General features: G+C 42.0%; 1 protein-coding gene across 1 annotated transcript in view; it reads left to right on the top strand.

Annotated features, from left to right (window-relative positions):
• ARID1B (AT-rich interaction domain 1B) overlaps positions 1-26,053 on the top strand; it is a 447,671-nt gene that overhangs the window by 357,981 nt on the left and 63,637 nt on the right. Inside the window, exons 8-10 of the mRNA XM_019548627.1 lie at positions 36-363; positions 3,525-3,653; positions 25,184-25,339. Coding sequence (XP_019404172.1) covers positions 36-363; positions 3,525-3,653; positions 25,184-25,339 — 613 coding nt within the window. The remainder of the gene's footprint in view (positions 1-35; positions 364-3,524; positions 3,654-25,183; positions 25,340-26,053) is intronic.

The following is a 26,053-nucleotide window of genomic DNA, read 5'->3' as shown; positions in this document are numbered from 1 at the left end:
TTTACATTTTTCTCTGTGCTTGTTTTTTTATTCAGGAAATTATTCCAGACCACCAACATACAGTGGGGTGCCCAACACGAGTTACAGTGGCCCAGGACCTGGCATGGGTATAAATGCCAATAGTCAGATGCATGGACAGGGGCCAAGCCAGCCTTGTGGAACCATGCCCCTGGGACGGATGCCATCAGCTGGGATGCAGAGCAGACCATTTCCTGGAAACATGAGCAGTATGACCCCCAATTCTCCTGGCATGTCTCAGCAGGGAGGTCCGGGCATGGGCCCACCAATGCCAACTGTGAACCGTAAGGCACAGGAGGCAGCTGCTGCAGTGATGCAGGCTGCTGCAAACTCCGCTCAGAGCAGGTATGCATCTAGGTGAAAGGATTTTAAATAAATGGAAAGATACTTTGTATTAATCCAGAAGCTCTAACTATAACAGTGATGTGCATGTATATTTACGTATTAATATGCCTTAACCCTTCTGGGACAAGGGAGGATGTGAAAGAACAAATGGCTTAAATGTTAGGAGAGCATGTAGTACTATTATATTTTTGTAAACTGTCCTGGCAAAGAACAAATATGACAATGGAGATGATTGGCCGTTTCCAATATGGTTTCTAAGTCTGTGGGCTTTTGGGAAAGCTCCCAAGGTTATAGTGACACCAAGAGCCAAACCCAAGCCCTTGCAATATAAAATTGAGATTGTTTATATATCCAATAAAGCCCTCTTCTGTAGCTGCTATTGGGCTAGAACAGGGGTGGGCAAAATGTGGCCCACTGGCCAGATGTGGCCTGCCAAGCCATTCTATCCAGCCTGCAGGGCCCCTAAAAAGTTTAGAAAGTTAATATTTATCTGCCCCTGGCTGCCTGTCATACAGCCCTCAATGGCTTGCCAAAACTCAGTAGGCGGCTCTCTACCTGAAATAATTGCCTGCCCGTGGGCTAGAATGTGTTCTGCAGTAAAGTGTTCCTGTATTTACTGCCCATGTTAGCTGCACAAGGAGAGTGTTCAATTTCCCAAAGTTCCCATTTCCTATGTAGGTGGGAAGGCAGGCTGTAGGACTGTAAAGCCTTTGGCTTTTCCCCAACACAAATGCCAGCACAGCTAAGCTGGCAAAGAAGGAGAAGCAGTCTTTGCCAAGTCTAACCACAGAGCAGTGCCATGTAGAGAAACTCAAGGTGTCTCTGAACAAGCTAACCTGAGGTATCGGAAGCATTATAGCCACATTGGTGCAACTCTGCTCAGGCTAATAATCCTAAGCAGAGTACCTTATTACTCTGGGTATACTGCCTTCAGCACATAAACTCACTACAGTTCAAAGCTAGCTCAGGTAGGACTGCATTGTTCCATATAGCCATAAATTCTTAGGGTGTCTATACGCATGCTCCAAGGTAGAGCCGGGGGGGGACTTTAATTAGAGCAGCTCTGAAAGGTCCTCTAATTAAAGCACCCACAACATCACATGTATTCAGCATCCTGCACTTAAAAATGGCATTGGGGGTGCTTTAACTAAAGCTCATTTGAGCTTTAGATAGAGCACTCCTGCCACCATTTTGAAACGTGAGAACATTGAAAACATGTGTTACAGAGGCTGCTGAAGCGGGCTCATTAGTACACTCCAGCAGACTCAATCTAATTAGCACACGTCAGGGCAGAGATCTGTCGTGTATAAGTGCCCTTAGTCACAGGCCTGTTTCCTGTACTCCTGAGAGCAGTGCAGCTACGTGCTGTCCTGTGTTCATTTGGTTGTGGCAAAGCAGTAGTTGAACTCTTAAGTAATCTTAAGGTGCCTAAGGCCAGGTACAGACATTACGTTTTACCAGTGTAAGTGATCAGAAACCAGTCTATACCTGTAACAGAACTGAAGTTTGGCACATACAGACTGGCTTAAAAATAATGGCCCCAGTCTAAAATTTGCCACCCCCCCCCCACACACACACCAAAGGGTGAATGTGTGTTCTGTTCACTGCCAATCTAAACTGTACCACTTATAGAAAACCATGTAACTTAGATCAGTCCCGCCTCAGGCTTTTTGAATGTCTGTACCTAGCTTCAGTGTCTGCAGCAAACATGTTTTTTCTCAGAACATTTTTAATAGAAGAAAATCCCATGTTTCACTGGATTGAAACAGTTACTGGTACTTTTACTGTTTCACTAGCAAAAGGAGTTTCATTTATACCTGAGGGTTATTACAAGCTGGTTCCATTGTCATATGTATGCAAGTTTATATGCATTTGTATATTAAGCATATTTCTATATACATGCGTGCGCACACATACACATCCTTAGATATACATATATGTATGCATATGTATTTATAAAATAACACTAATGTATATGGCCTATTTTTAGTTTTTGGTAGTTGTGAGGTGCAATAATTTGAAAATGGATATCAGAAAGAAATAGGAAACTAAACTGGTTCTTTATATATTTTTCTTGTTTTGTGGGTTTGAAATGCAGCTGGTGCTAAGTGTTAGGAAAACTTCTTTAAAATAATATATTGAGTCTTTTTATCTTCCCTTGTAGTAAAATAAAACACACTCCCTTTTAATTAAACAGATTAGGCTCCTGTGGAAGTCTATGAACCAGCAGTTCTGCTTGATTTGATTGTTTTAAGGGGCATCTTTAGTCAGGCTAAAAACAGGCACCTAGTTTAATCCAGTGTTGGTCCAGGGCACAGTGGTTTACACAGGAGGGTTAAATGGCAATCTATTTGAATTGGCCATGATTGTTTCCAGGCAAAATATTAATTTGGACAATTCACAGGTACTTAGTGTGAGACAATGTGTGCTTGTCCTTCTATAAGATCTGGGGTTTGCTGCCAAATAAAGTGCTCAAATCCAAATCAAGCTCGTTGTCTGTTTTTAGCCTAAGACTTACAAAAATCTGGTTCTTTCAGTCTGCTTTTTGGTATAGTCTAGTAGGTTGGACAGGGAAGAATGAATGGGCCAGTGCTGCAACTGCAGGAGCATTTTATTTATATTAGCATAAGTATGTTTGCTCTTAATTAAAAGGAAAATAATTGATTGTAATAAAAGAAAAATATATGGTTGTGATTCACTTTAGACTCTGGCAATAGTGCCTGGTGTTAGATTAAGAACCAAGTTAATAGATTTCCCGCTACTACCACATGCCTTCCTCCCAAGTCAGTTTTGTAAGACTTGCTTTCAGTTTTTAATTTTGCCTGGTCAAAATGCACCATTTCAAAGCCTTTTCATCACATACTTCCCATGCTAGTGATCCAATACCTGTAAAAGGAGCATGGGATCATCTGGACTTTCTTGCAAATATTGCAAAAGGAGTACAAATCAGGTGAAATCTATCCATCCTTTCTTATGCCGAAGAGTTTAAAACATAGCCTCCCTCTCTTCAATTTTATTCATTGTGTGGGAATAAGCGTTATGGCTTTTGGCTGTTCCACAAACCCTCCATACTTTTATATGGAAGGAATATAGTTGGCAGAGTGATTCCTACTTGTGATACAGAGCAAATCCAAAGAAGCTGTTCTTTTGTTCTGCTTTAGGCCACCATACATTAGGTCGCCTGCTTATCCCAGCCAGTCTGGGGCTGGCGGACGCTCCATGTTTTCTTCACAGCACCCCAACTATGGCAACGCTCAGGCTCCCATGATGCACCAGCCTGATCAGTACGGGTAGGTAGCAATGTAAACTGGATTTGCTGTGGGACCTTGGCAATTTTTTTTAATGTTTATGAACATGCCATCTGGCTGCTGAAGGAATACAAAATCAAGTGAAAGAATTATACATATCTGCATCATGAGGGGGCTTTGATTTTTATTTTTGTTTTTACTAACTCCACCATGACAATATGATGAAAATTTGCATGTCACTCACTCACGTACGCCCTGCATGGCTTTTGGCATGGCTCTGTTTCCTTCATGCCTGAGAGGGAAATGAAGAACTTCATCACTCAAAAAGAATGAAATCTCTCCCACTCCAGGCATCGTTTCCCCCCCTCCTCCACATCGCTGTTGTCATTTATGTCTAGGAACAGTGCTGTGCAATGTTGTTTTCATGACTGTGTTGCTGCTGTTGTTGCTGTTGTTGACATTACTAGCACCATCCCTTTTTTTGACAGGTGACTTATTGCAAAAGTGATGACAGAATTTATTAATGGCTCTTACAAAAGGTCTAACTTCATCATAGTTGAAGGAGTATGTTTGAAAGATTTCTCTCGGTCCCCCGTGCTGAGGAGTGTTACATATTGGCTCTTTATTCCTTTAAAAGGTATTTCTGTATAAAGAGTTAAAAGGAAACAAAATGAGCAGGTCCCAATTATAGTTACATGGCAGTCCTTATGTGTAAATTGGCTGTGGTCCCTTCAAGATCAGCTCCTTGAATCAGTAGCGAAATATCAATGGGGGAAGAAACATTTATCTTCAGCTGCTAATCCCCAGGATCTGTCCTTTACCAACTCAGGAGTGCCATTTAGACATAGAAAGCTGGTTTGCCTGTTTCTTGCCAAGCCACATTAAGCAGCTGTGTAAAATGAATTTAAATAGCATGCATCAGAGTAAAATCACTTCCACTGGGGCAGAAAATCAATGTTAGCTAACAAGAGCTGGCTGATCAAGATCTGAGACTCAGTCCGTTATATCTAGGTATCTTCTGTAGCACAGAATACCACCCTTTTAATTAAAAAAAGATAAAGAAAGGTTAAAAGGGGAGGGAGGGAAGAGAGAGGGAATGGGTTAGGTGTGCTTTTACACAGTTTACATTAGCATTTGATTTAACCTGCCCTGTGTTGTCCTTGTATTGTTTCCTATTGCCTACAGAATAATTATGTTTCCTGTAAGGTTAAATCACATATGTTAGTCCATCTTATGCATATAACCTCATATTTCCTGAATGAAAATTGGTATGTCAGAGCTAAAAGAAGGCAAGCTCTCTTCAGTCCCTTTGTGAAGCACCAGTAGCCATGATTTCAGGAATCCATTTTGCCAAGAATGTTTCTGCGTGGCCTACATAACTTACAGGACAGTCAGAGATGTTTCCTGTGGCATCTCTAAAGTAATGATGGTAAATGCCAGGGAGGGTAATGAACAGGGGGATAGATCACTAGATATACCTGGTTTAGTGGTCTCCCTGTAAAGCATCCATTATTGCCACTTTTAGAGACAGGATACCAGGCTAGATGAAGCATTGGTCTAACCCAGTATGGTGCTTCTTCTGTTCTTATGTACAGCAAACACTGCAAAATAACTCTTTACTGTTACATACAACTGTTTCTGCTACCTTCAGGGTGGAAGTGTGGAGAGTTTGTAAAGAGGTGTCTTTTATTTTATATCTGAGTTTGGTTTTAAGTTGATCTCATAACTCTTACCGTACTAGCCTAATTAATTGCCCACTGAAGTCAATAGAAAGACTTCCATTTTTACATCAGTTCCCAAATTATGTTTCCATTGTTGGAGACTTAGAGAGTAGTAGGGGCCTTTGAGGAATAGAGTGCTCGACAAGAATTAATTCTCCATCAAATTACAATTTCAGGAGTCCTTATATTATAGATAAGTAGACTGTTTCTGTGTGCACAGATCTCTGCATTTGCTATGGATGGATACAAGGAGCTCACAATAAAAAAATTTAAAAAAAGACACCCAGAGCCAACTCCTTTACTGTCAACGTAGTGTCTGAAGAAGAAATTCTATTTCCATTTGTGTGTCTAAATGGCAGCTTTCAAGCCATCTACCTGGCTGTTTTTGGTCCTTGCTTTACGCTTTCGGCACAAAAGGCAGCACATAAATTTCAGCTTAAAACTTCAAGTATCTCTCAATTTTAAGTTCTTCAATTTTTGGGTGCCCAATTTGAGGTTTTTGGGTCAAATTCTCACAAGTTCTGAACACCCAGAACTGCCATTGAGTATTGCTGTTGTGGTGGTCCATCACTTTTTACTCCAGAGAATCAAGCCCCAACTGTCTAACACTTGGCATCTAAAATTAGCTGAGGCCTTTGGAAGTAGACACTTGTCAAAAGCACTTTCAGAGTTTCTGTTGCTTCTGAGTAGCATTTTGTTGGTATATAAATATGGCAAAGTAAGTTGTGACTAAAGATTTGGGTAGATGTAGCTGAATTAGCTTTAAACTAGCAAGCTCTGGTACTTCTGGCAGTGGTGCCATAGGAGAATGGAGTTCAGCGCAAACTAATTGCCCTAGTATTACCCAGCTTTGCAACCCATGGTGCCACAGCTACACTACTCTCAGTATTTGAACTAGCTAATTGAAAGTGAGCTCAGGTGCTCACATGAGGAACAATCATACCTGTCACTGCATTGTCAACTGAATTGAGGATGTGAGAACCAGCGTGGCCATTTATAACCTGGCCATTTTAAAAGCGTTGTTTATACAGATCCCTAGAGCCAACTTCTGTTCAATCTACTGGGTGTCTAAAGATGACATTTTCTTTCCCTTTGTGTATCAAAATTTCAGCTTTCAAGCTGTCTACCTGTTCCTTTTTTGCCCTCACTTTGTGCTTTAGTGGTGTAAACCTGTATTAGTGGTGTAAACCCGTAATTGTAGACTGAATCCATGTCTGAGCATGTGCTGGGCTACACACTGGCCAGGCATATATACAGCTACATGCTTCTATGCATATATCTGAGCATATGTCCTAGAAAAATGGCAAGGGGGCCTTCTTTCCTTTAGCAAAGTGGTTAGGGCACTTGCTTAGAAAATTCAAGACCTGGGTTCTCAGCCCACCCCCACTTGTCCATGAGAATTTGAACCTATATGTCTTTGGCTTCCTAATAGGCTGCTCTAACCACCACCCCGTAAGTCAGGCATTATCCAGTCCTTTCTGCATCCATCCTTTGGAGGCTGAGCCACAGTCTCTTGTATTTAGTAGTTATTAGCTGGAAAATGCCATGTAATAAGAAAGTTGTGCCTCATTCAAAACAGGCCCTAGGCTACAGGCCAAAACCTGTTTCCTTCTAGGTTAGCATCTAATTTTAGCCACGCACCTAGCTCAGGAGCGGGCGATTATTTGGACCCAAGGGCCACATAGGGAGTTCTGGTGAGCTGTTGCAGACCAGGTCAGTACCCTGCTCTCCTGCTCCCTGCACACAACTCACTAAAATGCCCTAAGTGGCTCTATTTCCTACTCAGATGGGGCTGCGGGTGGGCGGGAAACAGCTTTCCAGAATGGGATGGGTAGGGCGAGGGCTGGGATCAGGGGCTGGTGACAGCACAGGGCTGGGGCAAAGCCATGATCCACTGCTTGTACGTCCCTGCAAGGGGTTCCAGTTCTGCAAATGGGTATATAGAAAGCAGATTACAGCTGTGCCCTAGACCCTGGCCCCACACTCTGGGGTAACAGAGTGATTAACCTAGGTTACAGGATTTTTAATGTTGTTAGTGCAGAAGAAGGAATGAAGCCTAGCTTGGCTCTTGGGCCCCAGGGTGAATTTTCAGCACAGGCTATTGGAAAAAGTATTTAATAATAGAGTCAAGGCTGTTAAGCTTTTAGACTCCTTGGCTCATCCACAGTTTGCCTGGCAGGCTGTATGGACCCTTTTAGAGTTAACAATGAAAATGTGTGTAGCATGTTGCAGTAGCAGTGCTGGTGCCAGTATATGTAGGATAAAAACAGACACATTTATTTTCTTTAATGAAGAGATAGCACATATTCTGTCCATAATTGATGGACAGAATGTGGTAAAGGACCATCTATAGATGCATAGGGGGTGCATCTACACATTCTTTAATGCACTGCAGTTACTACACATTAAGTTTAGTACTTGTATAATCAAGTTCTAAATCAGAACACAATAAATAGCATTACTACGCAGTAGTGCTGGTGCATGCCTTTTTAGTGACACTACTTTGCAGTAGCATAATAATACTGCACACTAGCATATTAACACTATTTGATGAGGCCAATAATTTGGCCGATTAATTCTAGTGTGTGCATGCAGCTGCTGTGCGGCACTCAGGCATCGAGGAGCACAGCCCGGCAGCGTGAAGACTGCCTCCAGCTGGTAAGTCTGGTGTGGTGGAAGTGGGGGGGGGCAGATCAACACCCCCTCATCCCCAGCAGGGAGGGAGGGGGGAGGTGCTGCCCAGCCAGAGGCGCAGCTCATGGGGAGGGTGGCTTCTACTGCTGTGTGCACCCTGGGAGGGCAGGGGGGTGGGGCACATGTGCCCCCAGATCTGGATGGGGTGAGCAGGCGGGCTGGAGCTGGGCTCTTCTCGCTGGGGGCTGGGCTTAGAGCAGGGGCTATGGAGGGGTCTGTAACCACTCCAGATTTCACCATAGCTCTCTTGCAGTGCCAACACACACCTAGCGCAGCCCTGGCTCTTCCCGGTTCAACCCCTGCCTCCCCCCATGTGGGGCATGGGACAGAGGTGTGGCTCATTGGGAGGCTGGGCTGCACTGCTGCCACATGCCTGACACAGCCCCAGCTCTTCCTAGCGCATGGGAGGAGGTGGAGGTTCAGCCAGGAAGAGGCAGGGCTGTGCTAGGTGCATGGCACTGGGAGGGAGTTATGGCGAAATTTTGGGTGCCTGCAGCCTCCTCCGTAGGCCCTGCTCCGAGCCCAGCTTCAGCCCAAAGCTGCAGGCCACCTGCTCGCCTTGCACAGCAGTGGCAGGAGCCGTTCCCCCCCGCACCCCACAAGCCATACCTGTGCCCTGCGTCCCAGCCAGGCAGTACCTGCCCCCTCCCTCACCACAAGCGGGGGTTGATCTGCCCCCCTCCCCTGCCACCACAATGGATTTATCAGCTGGATGCAGCTCGCTGCGCTATATTGGAAATCAGATTAGTATCAGCCGATATGCCTCCTTAATAATTGGATATTGGTATTGGCCCCAAAAATCTCTATCAGTGCTCCCCTAGTTGAGATCATTGTAAATAAGATCAGAATACATGTTCTGTATGATGGGTTTTTTAGTGTACGTGTGTGTGTGTAGCTACGCATATATATATATATTTATATCTACACATATATATTTGACGCACACAAACCCTCCATCAGCGTTTCTCCGATGCTGTATATATATAATTCATATTTCATGTTGTTGGTGCCAGCAAAGCACTTTTTCCATATTATTTTCTCTACAGCCAGGATAATGCAGCGTTGCTGATGGACTAGAAGCCACTGGTGAGGAAATATAGTAATGGACATAGTGCATTAAAACGTCAAAGAAAGAAAAAAAGGAGGAGGAGAGGGTGAATAAATTTTAAAAATATCTAAATTAAAACAAAAATATCTTCCAAACATTAAGTTCAAGCTAAAGCGTTCTTTTCCACAATTTATGCTACTTTAACCCTTTTAATTTTGCAACTTAGGTTTAAAATTAAAATCATGATTTTAAAAGCACACTTGTGACATGCACTACTTATATAGCAGAAAGGTTTGAAGTGCTGCAATAAAACCACTTTTTTATCCCTGGGGTGAAGCGCAGAGTTTCCCATTGTTTCCCATCTTCCCTTTGAGCTTGGAGGTGCTGTTTTTCTCTACTGGGAAGAGCTGTGAAGTGCAGGGAGGTTAAGTACTCATTCAGGTTTCTGCACTTATTCAAACAGCCCTTTTTTGGATGCAAGGCTGCCAACTGTGAAATCCCCAAAGTAAACTGAGCTAACAGCAACTGGTGGCCATAATTGGAGGCATTTCATGTATTGCCTTTGAAATAAATAGGCCCCTAGAATAGAAAGGATCCTTCTGCCCAATCTTCTTTATAAAATTAATATTCAGTCACTGTAAAGGAGTTTTTCTTGTTGCATTTCATGGCTTGCACAGCTCTAAAGTCTCAAGGTGTTTCTCTCCCTTGCCCCCCTCTTCTTCCCTCCTCACCTCCCCCCAACCCCTCCAAGGACTCTCAGACTTGATTTTTTTGAAGGGGACATATACAGTTGAATTAAAAGGACCCTTGTCCCATATATTAGTCTTGGATACCCAGGAAACATATTTCACTTTGGGAAAACGTATTCTGCTTAAAAAAAACATCCCACTATAGTTTCAGTTCAACAAACTAGTATTTGCTTCTTGTCCTAAATGACATTTCTGTGAATTTCTAAATGGCTGCTGTGCTTTTGCTCAAAGTTGACTGTATTTCAGTGACGGGTTGAAGTGATTTCTACGTATACAAAGTTTATGTGATTTAGGGATTAATGATAGTTGTCACTGGGTTTTCCACTTTGAGCTGCTAACCCAAGATTGATGGATTTTTTTTTTAACCCTCATCTATTGTCATGAAACCATAACCATTATTGTTTTCATGGGATAACTTGTTACCCCACCCACTTGAATAAAATGGAACCAGTGACAACAGTATAAATGTACCATAAACTATTTATTAAACATACAGATTGTTTGAAAGAGCATTTATGATGATTTGAACCTAAAATATTAACTAGAACTATGAACAAAATTTAAACTTTTTTTAGAGTTTCACAACGCTAACAAACAATTTGCTAAGTCTACAGTTCAGTGTTTTCAAACTAACAATTACTTCCGAAAATATTTCCTAACTGTTTTAACTAAATATTGCGTTCCTCACAAAGCAACAGTGATGTACTGTGGTGCACACAAGCAAATCACTTATAATCTTTGCATCGTTTAAGGGTTTGGGGGTCATCTGTCCTTGGACAAAAAGCACAACGTCCACTCATGCTTGCAGAAGGTTCTACTGGGGCGCATTCTGACAATTTGTAATTTAGGGCAGTCATACCAGATTTGACAGACTTAGACAGATTACAGGTATCCATCATTCTTTGTTTTATTTGTCCATTGATCAACTGTTCTCCAAGCTCCTGCAAAGAAAAAGTGCTGTCTTCTTAAAAGCTGATCTTTGCTTCAAGTTTGCGTTGTGACCTAGCCAAATGATGAGGCTGGCAATGGCAACCACATCCAGCATATTGAAAAATAGCGTGATTGGCCACCTGTTGATTTTCCGTCTGCAGGTGGCCATGGACTACGTGGTCAACGGTATCCACCCCGGCCTTGTTTTTATTGTAGTCATGGATGATATCTGGCTTTCTTTGCTCTGCACCCACTGACAGGTCATGGTGCATGCTTCACAGCAACAGCACAACTTTGGACTTCTTTGGAACATAGGAAACTAGGATGAGTTCCCCATCAAAAGCAAAAATGGATGAAAATGTTTCCCTTCTTCGATTTGCTTGCATTTTGCTTGGGATATTGGCCTTGTTTTTCCAAATTGTACTCACATAGGTTAAGTCCTGCTGTAGCAGTCTTTCTGCCACGTTAGGACTTGAGAAGAAATATTGTGGGTGACAATTTCTTCACATCTGGTATCAGGGATGAACCAGTTTTTCAATGACCTGGGTACCAAGATTACCTTAGCGTGGAGCTTCTGGTTGCTTCCCCAGGTAGATGTCTCCAGGCAGGGGGAATGATGTTGCTGTATCCTACCACCACCAAATTTTCAAGCCACATTTGGCATGCTTGCTGGGCATATACTATCTAAAGGGACAGCAACCCCTGAATGCAATAAGTTGCTCCTCAACCATCAGGTGTATTCCTAGAATATACCATTTCCTGAGCTGCTCCACAGATTGTGTCCAAGTATCTCAGAAGGCAGCAAGCTTGTCCACAGCTCTCCAACCATAGTTTCATAGTTAGTAGGGTTGGAAGGGACCTGAGCAGATCATCAAGTCTGATTCCCTGCCATGGCAGGAAAGAGTACTGGGGTCAAACAACCCCAGCAAGGTGATTGTCTAGCCTTGTCTTAAAGACCCCCAGGGTAGGAGCTGGCACCACTTTGCTTGGAAGTTGGTTCCAGATCCTAGCTGCCTGACAGTGAAGTAGCGCCTCCTGATGTCTAATCCAAATTTACTGTTTGCCAGCTTGTGACCGTTATTTCTAGTCACAGCTGGTAGTGCTCGGGGGAACAGGGACTCCCCCAGTGCCTGCTGGCCCTCTCTGACTAGTTTGTAACAGGCCACTAGATCCTTTCCTCACATTTTAGTTTGTTGTCAAATCTCAGGTAGTAGGTGATTTGACGGAATCATTTTAAACTTAAGATGGACGCCCGATGCGTTGCTCCCACAACTCCTGCAGTGCCTTGTGACCACCGTGGTGTAGGCCACTCAGCAGTAGGAGGCCAGTGTAGACTTTCAGCTCTGTTTTGTTGAGCTTTCTCCACTCCTTTCTATTTTCAGGATGGCTCCCAGAATCTTCTTTCTGCCTCTGTTTCTTTTATGATAACAGTCACAATATCTTGTAAAAGAAACAGGTGGACCATTTCCACCACTGCATCTTTATTACTTTCTCTTGTTGACCCAGCACTTTCATGGACTATGTCCTTGGCTGTTCTCTGATGATGTATTAACTGTGAACTTTTTTCCCCACGCTCTGCCATTTCTTCCTCTAACAGTATCATCATCTGCAATGTTTTCTGGGAGTGGTGGCAGTGGTTCTGCTCCACATTCTGCTGTAGCTGTCCTTGGTCTTCTGTGGCGGCCCCGGGCTGGTCCTCTTCCCTTTCCCACTGGCAGTGTTGGCATCGCTTCTGCTTGTGGCACCAACTCCTCCTCATCTGAGCTGGATGAAACTTCCATAGACACATGGTCTTCTTACTATGAACAATCTCCCATGTCTGGAACAAAGTCAGCATCCTCACTGCCTTGGGATAAGATTTCATAAGTGGATGTGTCGCTGCCATCCCCAGTTACCTGTGCAGCACTGAATATGCACTGCCATCTCATCCTGGACTGCAGGAAATAAAGAAAAAATTGATTACTGCTGAATGCATAGGTGGCAAAGTGGGAGCTCCCCAACCAGCCCCAATGCTAGTCTCCCACCTGCTTCTGGGTATGCCAACCACCTCGTTCACTTGCCATGCCTTGTTGTTAGATAATTATGGTCTTAATTAGGTGGGAGGCTGCCCTTTCAATGCCCTGGCTTCCTGGGCCTATGTATACAGCTCCAACCATCCCTGTACTGCATCCCAAGCCTCCCAGATGTTCCTAACAGCTGTGCTAGGCTCCGGCCTGAGGCCAGGCCCAAATCATCACAATGTTAGGCCTCTCGCTTTCTGCCCTATTCCGGGTCACACTCATACCACCTCCCTCTTACTGAGGCCTCTCTTTCTCCACCGGCTCTCATGTGGTATCTTGCTTACCGCCCCTTTGTGGAGGCACACTCGTACCGCCCTTTCTTTCCACGGGGCCACGCTCACCCTGCCCTCACCCAGAGGATTCTTGGGCTTGCTTCATTGCACTCCCCAGCCAGCAAGCACACGGCCTCTCTGGCATCTCCTGCTGTCCTCATCCATGAGGACTGGGCAGTTTGAAAAACACTGGTTTGACTCTGGCTCTGGTCTCTCACTGGGTCCTTCACCCAGCTGCTTTGTCAGGGCTCTGGACTTGCCCCGTTGTTTGTCTGAGGCACTTCCTCAGCTGCCCCACTTCGTCAGCCTCAGGCACCCAGGCTAACATGCCTGGACCTGACTCGGCCCCCGTGTTAGCAGGACCTACTCTCAAGCCCCCTACTCACTGGGGCCCACTTCATGCCCCCTCTTCACAGGGCCTCATTACTCCCACTCTCTACTCTACTCTACATGCCCCCTCTCTCCAGGGCCTCCCAGCTGCCGCTCTGGTGCAGGCCATTAGGTGCCCCTCTGCACCCTGCTTTGCACCCCCGCCTCCACCAGGGCACCTACTCTGCCCCCTACACTGGGGTCTGGGGTCGAACACCCCCTGCAGGCTCAGGTGCCACTCACCAGCATGCCTGGCCCACTCTTCTCCCTCTCCAGGGTCCTGTACCGCATTATCCACTCTCCAGGGTCTTATACCCCACATGGGCTCAGGTGGCTGGAGCCACGCCTGACCCCACTATCCACACTCTGGGGTCTTGCACCCTACACGGGCTCAGGTGCCACACCAGGATGTGCCTGGCCCTCTACTACCTCCAATGATAAATAACCCACCCAGAGGTGTGGGGGCTGGGGTTAAGGCGCCCCTCCTCGCCTTTCACTTGGGAGGTAACTGGCCTTGCATTTCGTGGGGGCTCCAATGCCACTTGGAGCCCCACCAGGCCACCCGTCAGGACCAAGAGCCTCTAAACCATCCCCCTAAGCTCTTTCCCTCACCTCCATGTTGTTGCAGGAGCAGCAGCTCCACTGGGAGATGTTACTTCAACAGCATCAGGCAGCAAACTGCTGCCTCCAGCTCTGCTGGCCTGGATCTAAAATGGCCACTCATCAGAGTTGGGGTAGCACCTGCCCCCAACTCTTAGTGGCAGACACCCAATGTGTTCTGCCACCCACCTTCCCCCTTAAACTGGTTCCTGGAGGAGGCTTTTCCCTGCTGCTCTGCAAGCAAGCTCCCACAGAGCTTATAATAGCCCCAGAGTGGCAAGCACCCCACTGGTGTTCCACTGCAGCATATAAATAACAATCAAAGACAAGCTATGCTGTCACAGAAGCAATTCCACCCTGCCAACAAGTTACCCCAATGCATTAACATGGGCTTGGGGTAAGTTACCCCATATGGAAACACATTCACACCTGGGGTAACATGTTACCCTGGGCAGTTTTTCATCCACAGAGAGCAAACCATTCATCTAAGCTGGCTGTTTTAGGAGGATATTGTGCACTGTGCTGCCAATGACAATGTCCTAAAAAGAATTTTTTTTAGGATTAATTAACTTTAAGATACTTCACAAAATATGCATCTGGGGTAGGAAATTACCCCATGGGAATATATGAAAGGTAAGCCTTCGTCTTTTCTCACCTCCGTCACAATTAGGCATCAGCTCCCAGCTGGCTGGCTTTTTTTTCTTTCCCTGTCTCCTTCCATTACAAAGTATACTACTTCTGCATTTTGGACCAGAACCCTAGGTGGGCTTTTCTTGTAGTAAGAGATGTCAGAAAAAGCAGCATACAAGTTACCTTGGGTATACTTGAGAGGCAGGAAGCAACTCTTTTGTGATTTTCCTGAAGAAGTATTGTTTTGATAATCTCAAAAGGCTGATAAAATTGTGTAAAAATGGGCAGAAACTTTTCATATTGAGCCAAACCCAAGCTATTTTTTGTGGGAGAGTAATGAGAATACATTTGTATCTGGAATTTTGTTTGAATGAAAAGCAAATCCATCATTTCCGAGTCCTGGGTACCAGCAGGTTATACCCACAAACATTGCTTATACAGACATAAGCAACAAGTGATTTGGGGGGACTTTTTTTGTTACTCATCAATCAAGTAGACTGCTATGTGCTGCTCATGCCATTAGAGATCATCCACAGATCTCAGGAGTAAATAGTATTTCCCTCCTTTGGAGAATAACTGCTTTTAAGTTGTGAAAGCAGGAGCACATTGGAAAGGAAGGGGTGATTCTCTGAATTGTGGCTGTGAAATGTCAGAAATCTCAGCGATGCTCTTGATTTGATTACTCTCATACTTCCAATTTTGGCTTAGTCCCTTTGGTTATTTAGGAGAGATGTTGCCCTCTATAGGAATTATAGTTCTGTTGAAACAGAATTGCAGTATAGAAAGATCTATCTAGTTTAGGAGCCTGCTGTCTCCGTACCAAATTTAATGCATATCACAAGATAATGTCTCTCTCTTTTTTTTAGTGAAATATTATCTTTATATCTAGAGTACTAAGAATGCAGCTCTTCATCAGTTGCCTTTGCAGGAAAATAATAAAGTTTGGTCTGCTCAGAAGAAAAGGCATCATTTTGAAAACTGATTTTGAGTGATCATCAGTGTTTCAAGATCCAGATTACAAGTTTTCATGGTTTGGATCAGTTTGCTGGCCAGAAAAAGTAACGTGTTACATCATTTCACTAATCTAAAGACCAGCAGAACAGCCTTTGTGATATAGACAGGAATCACAAGAATCAGAAAAGGACAGAGAGTCCGTCTTTTGTCGAGGAAAGAATGGGAAAAGCACTTATTCTGATGAAAAGAGAATGAACTTTCTGAATCCTCATTTTGACTGAGCAAAGGTATGATGATGGAATATTTTGGCAGAAAAAAAAAGCATCTTCTGACTTTTTAATGGGACTGAAGTATGAGGATGATCAAAAGGGGATTAAAAAAAAAAGAATGCCTTTTTCCTCTAAACCTTCTGGGACACAGACTAAATCTTTCTGTGCAGCAAGACTGAGCCTCCATTTTGATGGTAACTTAAGATCAAATGTAAATTTAATAACATAATCCATAAGCATAGCTAACACCCAAGTATTAGTAGTTATATTGTTTATGTTAGGGGAGTGTTATCCAGCTTCTCTCATCTCTAGGTGTAGACATCCCTCTGTGTACTTATGACAGCCATTTCACTGAAACTGTCAATCTGTTCCTGTGGCCTCAGTAAGTTTGAGGTGTCTTTTGAGCAAAAGATGTTGGAAGAGCCTGCTGGGAAATTGCACTAATATATGCACCATGTCTTTTATGAGAATATGCGAGTGCAGAAAACCTGAGACCAAACATTGTTGCTGTTGTGTTGTCATTTTTATTATTATTATTGGTGTTGTTGTTTAGTGGTGATAGTAAAAGTAAAATAGTTTCAGGTTGTTGGACAAGACACTAGTGGGAAACTTTCCTTTTGGGAAAAACTCGTTTTAAGGATGCACTTTCTTGGCCTGCTCTTCCTTGCCTGTGCCCTAATCTGTTTGTTCAGCGTGCTTTTGGCCAAATGTAATTTATTATGAAAATCTTAATGAATTTTTTTGAAGAGCTGGCATTAAGCAACCAGAAGTTTACTAGATTTTCACTTTGTTGCCAGCATACTGAGCTCAGTAGAGCTGAGCAGTGCTCAAAAGCAAGAATGATACAAACACCATAAAATCCTAGTGGAGGGAAGCGAGAGAATCACAGCCCAAGATCAAAGGGGCAGGGGAAGTAAAGGATCCGAGACTCCTTCCTTTTGTGGTGCTGGCACGTAGGAGGAAATTGAATTGGCTCTTCAGCAGTGATACATGGGGAAATATGAAGAATACTGAATCTGGTTTTCTTTGTTTAACTTTCCAGTGCTACACATTGATGACCATACACCTATTAATACTCTAGGAACAGACTCTCACCCACTTGCATTTCATTCATTTGGCAACAGAGTTCATACTGTCTTCCGCTTTTTTAATGATGCTATTTATAAACGCACACAAAAATAGAAGGTACATATTGAGAGAGTCATATGAGTCACTCCTCATTCTGGTATCAAATCACACCAGACTAAACCACCCCAGTTGGCATACTGACTCTTTGCTCCCAGACTCTGCAAAGCAATTTGGTTTAGTTTATTTGTTCTTTTCCCTTCACAAAACAGTTCATGTCCCCTCCTGCTTGCTGTAAGACTATATAGAATCCCTCTTCATCCATCACACACTCCACTTGTGCAAGAAACGTATCTCCTCATAATGCTGACATGTTATATCTGATGGGGACAGTAGACAAGCAGCTGTCCTTAAAACTATAGTTTAAATTCACCTTGCCAGTCAGATAGCCAGGGGTCATGGAGAGAGCACAGCTTCCGTGTGATTACATACAGTTTGACTTGGTCAGCTCTTCAACAGTCCCATGTTCTCTGTCACACAGCATTACACGGTATTTATTTAATGTGGATTGCAGTGATGGAGTTCTTAAACAAATAAATACAAGAGTAGATGCCTCAAAGCACATGGCAAAATGACATGTAATAAAAATATGTCAGGAGATTATTACAGGGTAAAAACAAGAGCTTAAATTCTGCTGTTATTGCCCAAGATTGAGGCACATGAAAAACAAGAATTAGAGCATATCTTTCAGTGTATTTTACAAACTGCAACTGCACTGTTAAGAATTGTCTAAATAATATGCAGCATGTTTTACCAAAGACACGTTATCAGATTCAGATGGTATTAGTGATTTATTTCTATAGTTCAGTGCTGCATGTATCTCCCTTTCCTAGGTTACCTTTGGCATCTCCCTTCTGGTCATGTTTTTCAAAGTATCCTCTAAACCCTGCTTTTCAGATATGCAGAGCCCCTGAGGCTCTCAGTGCCTTCAGTTTGAATTGCTACTGCTTGATTTTTCCATGAGAAAATAAAGGCTTCTGCACCTTATTTTCAGATCACATCAAGAATCGTGAGTCTGTTCCTCAGTTTACCTTATCTATAAAATGGGGATAAGAGATTTAAACTTTCAAAATGTTTCAACTGTCCTCATTTCGTTTTGAGGCTGTTTCAAAGCCTTTCATTTCATTTTGATTTTGCTGTTTAGAGCATTGAAACAAAACAGCCAGCGAAATTTCGCACAGCCCTAGTGCCCAGTAACATCGAAACTTACAAATAACTATTTCTGGACACAGTATTCAGAGATGCTGGGTACTGCGTTAGGCCAATAGAGATCAGCGTGCTGTATTTCTTTTCATAATGTGGACTGATAACAGCTTGGATGTGAATACTACAGAAGCATAACTGTTTTGAGAATGGGGAGGGGGGTTCTTTTTGGGGGGTTTTATTTGTTTGGTTTTTTTGTGAGAGAATAAGTATGTATTTGGAGGGGATATTTCTGTCATTTTTAAAAGACTATCCCATGCACAGTTATAATGTACAAGAGAACAGGTAACACACCAGGACAGATACTTTCTGATTATTAAGGTACTAGAAAATTAGTTCACATTTCAGTGTTGCCTTTCATTTGTGGTCACTGAACAACCGAGTTCAGGTTAATTCAGTTTACCTGGAGTCAGTGCATCTTCTTTGTACTAACTGGTATGCTTGTGTCACTGATACTTCATAATGCTGCTTCAGTCTCATTTGCAGTTCAGAACCATGGCCTTCTTCCCTTCTGCCCATATATACAAGCATACACCTTTACCCTCCCTCTCCCTCCTGAAAAATAATTTGATTAAAAATCTTGTTTTGGTATCAGCACCCAACATAACCCCACGAGCCTTGTTTGCTCTTTTATGTTGCTGTTGTTATTATGACCGAGAGTTTCTCCACAAACAAGCAGGGGCCACCAATACATGTTTGGAATATTTTATAGTACTAACCAAAAAAATGAGGGAGATCTGATTTAAATATACTACTGGATTATGCCTGGCTCTTTGTTTTAAATGCTGGATTTGTCTTTAACACCATTCTGCAGCTTTTTCAAGCCTGTACCCACAGTTCATATAGTTTAGATTTGGTTGACATTTGGACTCACCGATGAGATTCCTGCCAGCGCACCTCAAGTTGTTTTTTATTTTTCTTTCCTTTCTTTTTACCTTCTTTCCTTTCTACTAACTCCTCCACATCTCCTGATGGCAGATTATCCTTCACTTCTCCAAGGAAGCTCTTATGTGGCAAGAAGGAAAATCCTTAACAAAACGTGTGTATATGAGTGTGGGCGTGTGTGCGCACGCGTGTAAATCCTCCAGGGAAAATGTGCTTGCGGATCTCACTCCTGAATTACTCTCATTATAATAACCCATTTGGTGTCAAAGTATGACAGATTATAAGCGCTTAGGGCTAGTTTCAGCTCAAGATAGATTTAAATAAAGTACTTCTGGTTATTGTGCAGGTCAGTGTGTTTAAATAACAACCCCCCAAATCATACTTTGACATTTAAAAGAGAGAGGAAATACTGTCATGCTGCAGACCTGGCACAGATAAGCACAGGGCAATTTGGTCAGTACGCTGTGATTTGTGAGCACAGCCTAATACAGTCATTTTCACAGTTTGTAATCAAGTAGCCACCTTAGCAGTGTGTCAGCATTAAAAAAAATACTCCTTTTAAAATGTTTACACAAATTACTCCCCTGAGATGCTGCAGTGCATTCACTGCAAAACTGATGTAGGTTAAAGATCCAGAGCAATAGTACAGCAGAGATATGGAGTTAAATATATGCCTAAAGATGAGCAGAAAATAAGAGAACCTAATCCCTCCCCACATGGCAAAAGGTCCAACTTTGACACATTTACTTGCAAGGAGGAAGGGTTTATTTTTTGTCCTTTTGAGAAATTTAATCCACTTTTATCATAATATGTAGCTAAGTCTGACCCACCTCTGGAATTCCCTGATAATGTGCTAGGTATTCCTGATACTACGTTTGTAATTAGTTGCCTGTTGCAACCTGAAGGAAGTGACAGCAAAAAGAATATTTGGTGTTAGATGTTAATACTAAACCGTATACTAGTAAGCATTGAAAGTTGTGAGTGGGTTAGTACTGTAAAGTGGCTTCACTGTAACCTCTTAAGATGGCCCTCTAACCTACAGGTTAAAGGTTCAGTTAAGTAGAGGCACCTCAGCTGAAGGGACAGAACCCCCCTCTCAAGTACTCACAATGGCTCTTATGGCTTGGACTCCGTATGTAACGGGCGTACCTTCCATATCCTTGTTTCTTTCATGTGATCTTTTTATCTTGCATTTCACAATGACCTAATCCAGTATCACAACCTCTGATATTTTTCAATTTATAGATCAGTATTTCAGCTCAGAAGATGCAAATCAATGAAAAATTGAGATCCTCTGGCACTAAGATACTGGTGTTGCTTTTTTGGTGCAGGCAGGGTGTTAAATACTAACTAGTTCTTGATTGGTATTGTGAATGAAAGAAAAAAAGGCAGATTTTTAAATGAATTGAAAATGTAAGTGTTTTGAAATTGACTGTTTTCATCTAGTGCCTAACACATACCCTTTAAATAGTGTGTCCAAACATTTTTATGTGCAGTTTTGTAAAGGTATAAGCACATTTGGGGGGGGGGGGGTTCTTTCCTCCTGGTGTTCATCTGCGTTGTTTTGGCAAGGGAGGGTGAGGAACAGCCCCACTTGTGCTCTGGCCAACCCTAGACCCTCCTGTGCACGTTGTCTGCTTGCTAGCCGCTGTAGCAGCATTGAGGTGAGGCCTACCTGAAACTTACCCTTCAACCTGTAGGGTTCAAGAAAAGAAAATACCTTTTCCACCCAGGCATGGGACTGGGAAAAGAAGAATATTTCTTCCTCAAACCTCCAGGTTTTTGTTATTTCCTGTCCTCTGAGTGAGTCTTGAGAGTAAATAAAGCAAGGGATTCACTGGAACACATCTGACTCCCCTACTCCCTACCAGAGCCCTTGGGAAAAGGAGATGCCTACAGTGTCTTATACTTAAGCACAACAGCTGCTCAGGTTCCGTGCATTTGGTGAAATTGTGGGAAGATGTAGGGAAGAGTGCAGATATGAAGCTCCTATTCAGAACAGGATATGGAAGTGAAGTAATTGTACTTGCGCATGAAACATAAAGTACAACTGACCAACAAACCCCCCTGACAAAACTGTCGATTACACCCAGTAAATAAACTAAAAAGAGGGTGTTTTTTTTAACTTCTTTCAATCACAGCATCCTTGGAGATTACTTGTAGCAAAGCAAGGGGAAAAACGGTAGACGTAAGTGTGATATTTGAGCTGATGGCATCACTTTAGATTTGCAGCAGTTCAAATTGCCTGCCTGCCTTTCCTACAAAATAGAAAACAATGTGCTAAGGGGTCACATAATCATAGATATTAAAGATGGAGAAGACTAGACAGGTAATCTAGTTCCTCTCCAGAACAGAGTTGTTCCCCACAGTTTATTTTCTAATGCCTAGTCGACTGGTAAAGGTGTGAAGGAATGGGATTTCCGTTACTTCCCTTGGAGGATAAAAACATTTCACCATTAGGATGTTTTTCATTATATCCAAATAAATTTTTCTTTTCTTAATTTGTTCTTGCAATCCCTAGTCATAATCCATTGCATTGCCTTTAAACAACTCTGTCATAGGACTTGTTCAGCAGTATTTAGTTGTGTTTTCACCATTAGCTGTCACACATGTAGGAAGTGGATCTGAAAAGACGGTTCATTTTAATTTAGTCTTGCAAAAATAAAGGGATTTGCATGTGCGGTGGAGAGACTAGTAGTCTATTTTCAAATTACTACTTAAAAAGTATATGGAATATTCCATTACTGAAAGCAGCACATAAGGAGACTAAGATTTTTGACTTAACTCCAACAACCAGCAGATGATGCAATGACCTTAAGCATATAGAAATATGTTTAGCAGCTGCTATGTAACATATTTATAAGTGTTTAGTGACCTGGAGGGTAATCAAAATGAGTTTGGTGATCTCAGCTCAGTTCTTAATGGACTTTACTCCATATTATAGCACTGATGCAGTACAATTTGTCAGTCGGCAGTCTTTACTCAAAGGAGGCCCACCCTGGAGTGAGGATTAGAGACTGAAGCAAATACCTGCTTATTTCCCCCACAGAAGCGGTACATTGCTGGCCACCATAGAGCAATACATGACATGCAAGAGTTCTGTAACCCACACTGAAACTGACTTCATGAATAAAAAGCCTTTAGCCATTCAAAATGTCAGCCATCAAAATCTCAAAATGGTCACAACATTGAGAGGAAACCTTCAAAGAACATACTCATTCCACTTCAGTTCAGTGATTCAGGAAGTGGTCTTTTTTCTTCTAATTGAATACCTACCCAAGACATCAGGATGGCATTGAAGGGCAAACACTGTTTTCTGCCAGATGGGACCTAAAACAGATTCCTCCGCTTACATTCCCAGTGGTCGTGCAGGGTCCCAAGACATTTTCTGAAGTGAGGTGGTTTCTGGCATATCATGTCCAGAGCTAGGTATCTCATTCCTTTTATCCAATCCCCAGCTGCAGTTTCAACTGGGAATTATTTTGTACTTCTTGTTATAAAGCTATCATATAGTGTTGCGCACTGATGAACAACTCTAGTGTTTGATTCCTGTGGTGGATGATGTGATCCCATGTATGATTTATACATCAGTTTTTGACCCTGATTTTACAGTTAGATTTCTATGGATGAGCCCTTCACTGGAACCAGAGCCCCAGAGTTAATAAAGCAATTTGGCATAAAAGATGCTATAGAAAAGGTAAGGTACTATAGGAGTAGTAAAAGGATTGTAATTTTATTTGCCATTTCCTTGCACCAGAAAAGTCTACATTGCTTTATTTAAAGTAAATTCTAGAGACTGGAGAAAGATTCACTTGTAATGCTTATTTCCTTTCTCTCTCTACCATCCACAACTCCTTAAAAAAGCCTTTGAATACATACATTTTGTATGTGAGAGCATGAGAACACACCTGCAGACTTCACCCCATGCGCACTTTGCTAGTATTTTTAGCCCACATAATGGTGAGGGTGTCATTGATTCATCAAAAAAACCCCACACATTTTCACCAGCTTTACTTGTTGTAATACTAGTCTTTTTAGCCAAAACTTTGAGAAATGTATTTTTAAGGTACAATATTTACACAAGAAAAGCTTGATTGTAACACTGAAATCTTTTCAAGTTGTTGCCAGATGATCCAACTCTTTTATTTTCCCTTTGTAATTTTCCCTTAGAGCATTGCACTGCTATGCATTTTAATTTTTTTTTTCCCTCCACAACTCATCACAAGCTTCAGCAGAGAAATGACATTGTATGGCAGTTGTCTCCTTCATATCAAAAGAAACCCTTTGCCTCTTTGCAGGAGTGAAGAAAAGTTTGTCTTCACAGAGCAAAGGACAAAACTGACTTGGAAAATGATGCTTTATTTAGACAACATGTTCTCTCTTCCTCTGAAGAAATTCACAATGTGTCAGGAAAATTAGGCCAAATGGGACTAATAATTTGCTTCTCTGCCTCTAAAGCGAAAGAGCAGTTCCTACCAAAGGTCCTGAAAACTCTAAATTATATTGCAAGGAGTTAAAAAATATATGAAAGCCAGTTAAGTCACTGAAGGTTATTTGGTGAAGGTGGAAGTATTTGGTTCTGTTTTGTTTCAGTATTACATCATATTAAGCCCAAACTGCACCATGCTATGAGAAAAATCTCCTACATGGTGTCACAAAAGGCAAGGCTTTTATTTATTTATTTTTTTTTGCAAAACACAACATAACATTTACAGACTGTGTAGTGGAGAAACTCATAGGTTTTAATCTGTACTTTTACACACATGCTACGCATATGCAAGAAATTGTATTTGTGCAAAATAAATAGTAATGTGTATGCAGACATAAGTATACCAGAGAGGATACATAGTTACATTATAGTTTTAAGGAATAAATGGCTTTGGGATCATTTCCTGGTTCTGCCATTCATCTGGTGATCTTAGGGACAAGTCATTCTCTCCCTCTACCACAATTATCTTACCTCTTACATGATGATAAAGACACTGCTTTGTAAAAGTTTAAGATTTAAAGTGCTATGTATATATATATATATAGAGAGAGAGAGAGAGAGAGAATGAGGAATTGTTGAGTTTACTAGAAAAAACCACAAAAATGTTAGCTTAGAAAACTACACAAATTCCTGCTGTTCAGAACCAAGATCTTCACGTCTGCCATTTACCATATTGATAATGATTTTTAAAAGTCCATGGTATTTTATATGACAAAAAATTCTTCATCTCAAATAAGAGGATGACTAGAATTTGTCAAGGTTTAATTGAGGTCACCTTCTTATGCAAACTAAGATCCCAGTCATGAAGTAATTTATACATACATGTGATTAATTTTAAAACATCTCACTGGTTCCAGAGTCAGTAAAGTTTCTGCAGTATTGCTGCCTAAATGGATTGTATCATACCCAGGGTATTTTTTGTGCCCAGTGCCTTAATAAGGTCCTTGATCAAACTCTTTGACTTACTTCTGCTGACATCTGCTGAAAGGCATTTTCCGGAAAGCTGTGTACTAAATCACATCTGGAAATAGACAAACCTACTGGGATGCTAAACCTGGCCTTTGGAAGAAAGGAGAAACAGCATCAAACATGCACTCTCTTCACATGGTTTTCCAGTTTTTTCTGATTTTGTTTTTGTGGGAAGGCAAACAAAGGAGCTTTATTAGCTTTAATACAGGACCAAAGAACTTGATTTTTTTAAAACAGAGCTCACTTTAGTTATTTTTTAAATTCTTATTGATGGACCTCAATGCCAATCTCAGATTTTCTATCTCCTCTGGTTACATCACTCTATGCTCCGTGGACAAATAATAACCTATATCTATTTGTATGGCTGTATGTTGTATCAATTGAAAATAACAAGTATATACATTTCTGGAGATTCGTGTTGGATCTAATTCTGTCTCAGATTGTACAGTAACTAATTCAACACTAATAGCCCCCAAACACAGGTTAAAAAAAACTAATTGTCTGTCTTTTCCTTAGCTGCTTGTGAATGATAATAAATGAAATCTGTGACAATCCATAACATACACCACAATGAGAGCTTGTATGTGTGCTTTCTCTTCACATAGGCAAGGCAGTTTTCCTGGCATGAATCAGAGTGGTATTATGGGATCCAGTTCTCCTTATACCCAGCCAATGAACAACAGCTCTAGCCTGATGAACCCGCAAGCTCCTCCTTACAGCATGGCACCTAACATGGTGAACAGTTCAACAGGTAATCGTGGGTAATGTTTCAGGAATAACCTTCCGCCCTAAGTCTCTTTAAAGGTACTAGCCGTAGGGCAGTGGCAATGGGGATACTCACCTTTACACAGGTCACAAATTCCTGGATCATTTTAATGACTCAGTGCTGAATTGAAGAATTCAGTTTTTTTTCTGGAGAAGTTGCTAATGCGTTTCTGCTGCCATCAAATCTTTTTATGTAGTGTATACTTGAATATGATGTTTGAACAGTTTCAGTAATGTTGTTGAAGCTGAATCCAAGCAGCACAACCTACTTGTTGATCAGTGAGTGTATATTTGTGTAAGTGCGGGCTCACCTGCATGAGAAAGACCTGAATTTTCAAGTGTCTGATGCTTTTGGGTGCTGTATTTTCTAAGAACCCAGTCTGAGGTATTGTACATGATGCTGATTTTCAGCAAGTGCTGAGCAACTCCCATGTACTTCCTGCACCCTGTTCCCCCAGCACTCAGGCCCCTTCAAGATGCTGTAAGTTGGAGACCCAAAATAATGATACATTTCTGAAAATGTAATTTTTTTTAATGTCTGAAACATTTGGATTTACTCATCATTTTCAAATTAGATTTGAATTAGTTCTTGAAATTGTGCATCAGCTTGTGCATTACATTAAGCTGCCATGGTTCCCCTGCTTTACCTGTGGTAGGTTAGTGGGTTATTTCTGTGTTGTCAGCATTGAAGGTAGTCTTCTGTAGAGTTC

This window comes from Crocodylus porosus, unplaced genomic scaffold (assembly GCF_001723895.1).
Source record: "Crocodylus porosus isolate Cpor-Errol unplaced genomic scaffold, CroPor_comp1, whole genome shotgun sequence".
Taxonomy (NCBI): Eukaryota; Metazoa; Chordata; order Crocodylia; family Crocodylidae; genus Crocodylus; species Crocodylus porosus.
Note: the sequence above shows the minus strand (reverse complement) of the source record. Positions and strands in the feature narration are given on the sequence as shown.